Genomic DNA, 5540 nt, shown 5'->3' on the forward strand with positions numbered 1-5540 from the left:
ATTGTAATATAGCACAAAGGAAGACCACATGCCATTATGAATTAAAAGAGCTGCGTAAGCCAAGACTGTAGATCGTTCCCAGTCAATGAACAAGATCCAAAAGACAGCCTGATCTGTCAGTTTCCATCAGGTTTACAAGTTGTATCCTGATTCCAGGCAGGTGGGCATCCATCATAAGCCTGCAGTTTCTCTGAAAAGAGAAGGAAGATTTGATGCGACTTATTTTTCCCATGTTTTTTTGTAAGCACAAAAGCTGACTGGCTAAACTTCAGATCACTTTCAGCCCTACACTGGGAGGTATTGCTAAGATTCCACATTGGATCAACATGGCACACTGTTGTCCATAACCTTAACTGCAATAATAATACACACACACACACACACACACACACACACACACATATGTTTATGTATGTGTATATGCACATGCACAAACACAGATATATACAGACAAAACCTTTGAATTATCAACATCAAAAGGCTGCATTTTAAAAAAATGCTAATATGCAATTGTCTTATAGTGCACCATTCTTGTGGAAGAGACATCTATCCATCATCTTTTAACACTGGTTACTATTGAATTTGGACCCTTAGGATATGGAAGCAATTCATTATATGATGGTTTTGTTCCCCCCCCATTTTCTAGAGATCGGGTACCATCAGTGGCTAAAGGATGTGCAGTTCCCTGAGCCCAAAGGCCCGAGGTCCTGGCCTCTCCGATATGCATCAGTACAGCCAGTGGCTGGCCAGCAGACACGAGGCGAATTTGTTGCCAATGAAGGAAGATTTGGCGCTATGGCTGACAAACCTGCTGGGTAAGGTTATTTTTACATACTGTAATTATTGTCAAGCATTTCTAAATTTGATCTTAAACCCTGACATGCAAGTGGAAAAACCTGCTCTGAATAAATAATTAAAGTTCTACCATCTATCTTGTTTGTCGTCTAGTTCTATAGGTTGCTTAGAATTCTAATTTCACCTGCTTTCTTATTTGGAAGGCCACAATGAAATATTTCTTCCATGCTAATTTAGTATGTGTGTGTGTGTAATATATGTATATATCTATGTATATATTGGATGGGGAGGGGAGGAGAAAAGGCTGTAGTAGAGCTTCGATAATTTTGTTTAGTTACCTGCTAGCAAGTATATTTGTTATATGTATTTATGCTTTGTTAAAAATCTGCTTTACTGTTTCCTTTCCTGGAAATGTGCTGAAGATTTCAGGATTCCATTGGGTATTGTATGATTCAATTCAAGATTTCTCAGTAACCCAATTCAATTCAAACTGATTAAAAAGTCCATTCAAAAGTGTTTTGCTTGTAGACCATGATACAGAAACTTCAAAATACTTGAAGTCTGATCACTTTTTGGCAAAATGAAATGAAAGTAGCAAGGTACCAATGAGTACCAGTGAGAGGATGGCCAAAAGCAAGTGGTTTTCCAACTTGTTAGTATAATTACTCCCTCACCACTGAAAAAAAATGTGGATTTCCTAAGCACCGCCAAGAATTCAGCCACCATTTCAGGCTACAGTGGACTGCACATTAATTTATGGGACGAGTGGGAAGAAAATGCTACGCATTTGAGTTGCTAAGGTAGAAGAGCCAACAACACCCTCATATTAGCAATGGGCAATCAACTCTCTATTTAATCTTATTCATGTGGTAGCCACTCACTCATTGCCAGAAGACTTAAAGCTCAGTAATACATAATTTAAAAGTAAGGACAGCCTTGGGTCCATATTTAGAAAGCTGAAAGTTTAGCCAAATTCCTACTTCTACACAGAAGTGTAAGTGTCTGTTACTTCGAGACAGAGAAGTTTAGGATTCATGTCTGGCTATATTAAAAGAATTGAGAGCTGAGAAAGTGAATGATATTCAAAATTATTGTTAGTCCTCCTACCCAGAAAAGCTCTGATAGGCAGAGAATTTAATGTAATACATGCCATTGGTTACTTCCTTGTATCAGTCTCTCTCCAGGGAAACAATAATTATGGATGTTGGAAGATGTAGTTCAGCCACATTTGGAGAGCTAAACATTTTCTTCCTCTTTATGTTACAGAGCAGTCTAAGACTGTTTCTCCATTAGTGTGAAAAAAAAATCTCTTGAGTTTCTTGAAACAGTCCTATGAAAAAAGGCATAATACATCCATTATGTACTTGACACTTCTTCCCTATGACATTGAAGAAAAATAATTGGTAATTATGGAGAAAATGTCTTTCACTATTTTGTGCCTCTCTTCCTGTGCACGGATTTCATTTAAATACAGTTAAGCAAGATGGAAGGTTCATCTTTCACTTTTTAGAAGAGAGATCTGCTGGGCTGGCAGGCTTTCAGTACAGTGTTTGCCAATAGGTCAAAGCTTCAATACATTAAAAACTTTCTTCTTATGTGCATACCCACCGGGCTTTTCCCTTTCAGAATGGGTAAGATTAGGCAAATGTAGAAAAGGAAGATAAAATTAGGCAAATAAATTAAGACATGAGGTAGGGAAAAGAAAGCAGACTACATAAATGGGATATTCACATGTTAAACAAGACACATTCCATAAGCAAATATCTCGTTGTCGTGACCTTTAACTGAGTGAAATGGTGCATTATAGGGTAACAATTTTTGAAACAAGGTACTTCAAATGGGCGAACTTACAGAATGTGTCCAAACTACACAACCCAAAGGAATGATATTTGGGGAAATTGTGGCTGCTTCAGCGCTGTGGGCTGTTGCTGTGCTGCTGTGGTATAGGAGCACAGCAGTGGCAGTAGGAGATGACCTGGATTCTGAAGAAGAAGCATTTTTCTATCTGTTGTCCCTAAGAGTTTTCTCAGACGTTTCAGGAGATCAGTAAATGGAAATGAAGTCTGGAGCTGTTAGATGAGGAATAGAACTGAAGGAATAGCACAGGTATGAGTTAAGATTGAAGGAGGCATTTCTGTTATTTTTCTGGTACTGCATTGCTGGGCTGTTAACCTGGTTTACAGAGGCAAGAACAGAAAGATATGCTGTTTGGTTGCTAGCAGTGTGCTGATAAAGTCAGTCGGATTTACTGAGCTCTTGTCTTCTTGTAGGAAGAATCTATGAAGCTGACTAGGCAACATCTTATGCTAGTGAGATTTTGTGGGGGACTGTGGAGTCTGATGAAAAGTTAGGGCACAGGTGTCAAACTCGATTGCGTCACGTGATGTATCATGATCAAAAATAGCTAACTGAGGGACTTGTAAGACCTTTCCCCTGAAGCTTACTGTTTAAAAGGCCTAAACAGAAGGAAATGCATTTGGTAGGTGGAGAAAAAACAAGACGGTTGCTAAGAGGAAGATAATAAAACTGTTAAGTTCTGACTATTTTCAAACTGAACATATGTATCTTCTCAGCTGGCTTATACTCTGCTCACCTGTTGTTGTTTTTTGCTTTTAATGTTTATTTTTCTTTTTGTGTTTCTGGTCTTGAGTTTTCACTTTGACCACTTCTTCTCTCTTATCAAGACAAGATGGTTCCTTCGGATGTCAATTAGGAAAGGGAAAGGTCAACGCAGGATACCAGACAATGACAATTCATCTGTTTTATGAAGTATACTACTACGAAGAAGTGGGAAAATAATAATAGTAATTAAGAATAGCAGCAAGATGATGTAGGGAGGCCAAGGCTGTAAACAGATTCTTCATAGCAGATGTTCATTCTTGACATATGAAAAACCAATATATGGTATAGTAGCCTTTTCCAAGCTGGAGGCCTTATTTATATGTGAACTTCAGCTCCGAAATATGTCAGCATGTTGGCTGCAAATATTGAAAGTTGAAGACCACACCATCTAGCAGATGCCAAATTGAGGGAGATTTACCTATATGTAATAGGTATTTCTTCAGTCCTTTCATATACCTGTTTTTTTTAATTTACTGAAGCATTTTTGAGAGCACTTTCAGCGTTAAGAATCTACTGGATATGGACAGTACCTTTCCTATAATCATTTCAATAAACATTTTATGGAAGACTTCCTCATCCTATTTATATTTATTAAATAGTTACAAAAACAAACAATTCCAAAGAGAAAGAAAAGTGGGAGATGGTTGATGAGAACACTGTGTTTTCATGAAGAGCTCTGTGATAAACTGAAAAGTTAAGTTTAAAAAAAAATGGGAAAGGGGCATATCAGGAAATACCCTGAATTTGTAAACCTGGAATCAGGAAGAGTGAGCAGAGGCTTACAAAGGGAATGCCAAAAACAAAAACAACAAGAACAGTCATTTAAATATGTGCAGAACAATAGAAAAGTTAAGCCACTTGTTGGAGAAGATGCCAAAGTGGTTAGAGAAGCCAGAGAGAAAGCCGAACTGCTTAATTCCTATTTTGTCTCTGACTTTTTTTGCAACATTAAAAAAATGATCCATTATGTTAGCAGTTGCAGAAGAGAAGTGCAGGTCAAAATTGGCAAGTAAGTGAAGAGAGAATACTAGCTTCTTTGAATGAATTCAATTTGCCGGAGCCAGATGGATTATATCCCAGGGTGGTAAAGGAACTGGCAGATATGATCTCAGAACCACTAACTGTAATCTTAGAGAACTGCTGGAGTATGAGGGGGGTGGGTATGCTAGAAAAATGAAGAAGAGCTAATATTTTTCCAATCTTTAACAAAGGAGAAAAAGGGTACTCAGCAAAATGCATATTAACTGGCTTGATTTCAATATCTGGGAAGAGTAACAAAATAGTGGGTCAAAGGGAATACTAAAAGCCAGCATGAGTTTCTTAAAAACAGTTTACGCAGAGTAATTTATGTCCCCCTTTTTTCACAAACTGATTTGATTAATAGATCAATGGATGTAATATGCCTGATCTTCAGTAAAGGAGTTGATAAAGTGGAGCACAGTCTCTTTCTTGCTGAACTGGGCAATGATTTGCAATTGGTTGAATAACCATAATGTGGTGCTTAATGGGTCTATGCCTAAGTGGAGAGAGATATCAGTTCTGTTCAACATTTTTATGAATCACTGAGATGAGGGATAGAAGGGATGCAGAGCACACAAATGTGAGGGGGCAGTATTGCTGCCACCTCATAAAACAGGATTGGGGTTCAAAATAATCTCTATAGATTTGAATATTGGGCCTTTTGCAACCAAATGCAGTTCAGTGGTGACAAATGTAGAGTTCTGCACTTAGACAGGAAAAACCAGATATGGAGATATAAGATAGGGAGGTACCTGGTTCAACAGAAGTATTTGTGAGAAGGCTCTGGGTGTCTGGTAGACCACACATTAAATATGAGTAGAAATGCTTTTTAACTGCCAAAAGAGCCAATGTATTTATTTATTTATTTATTTATTTATTGTATTTATATCCCGCCCTTCTCCTCTCGGACTCAGGGCGGCTGACAAATGATAAAAAGCTAACAAATTACACCTAGTTAAAATTTGATTAAAATGAAATATTTGAAAATGTCAAATTTAAAAGTAATTAAAACCCCTATAAAATCCCCTAGGCCAGTCCCGCTTGCTGGAACAACCACGTCTTGAGGGCGCGGCGGAAGGAAGGGAGATCAGGAATCACCCTGA

General features: G+C 37.9%; 1 protein-coding gene across 1 annotated transcript in view; it reads left to right on the forward strand.

Annotated features, from left to right (window-relative positions):
- Positions 1 to 673: 673 nt before the first annotated feature.
- The window catches only part of GAS2 (growth arrest specific 2), a 95694-nt gene continuing 90827 nt past the window's right edge, over positions 674 to 5540 (forward strand). The window contains exon 1 of the mRNA XM_015822146.1: positions 674 to 815. Within this exon, the coding sequence (XP_015677632.1) occupies positions 674 to 815 (142 nt within the window). The remainder of the gene's footprint in view (positions 816 to 5540) is intronic.

The sequence above is a fragment of the Protobothrops mucrosquamatus genome, unplaced genomic scaffold (assembly GCF_001527695.2).
Source record: "Protobothrops mucrosquamatus isolate PMUCROS unplaced genomic scaffold, P.Mucros_1.0 scaffold1479, whole genome shotgun sequence".
Lineage (NCBI taxonomy): Eukaryota > Metazoa > Chordata > Lepidosauria > Squamata > Viperidae > Protobothrops > Protobothrops mucrosquamatus.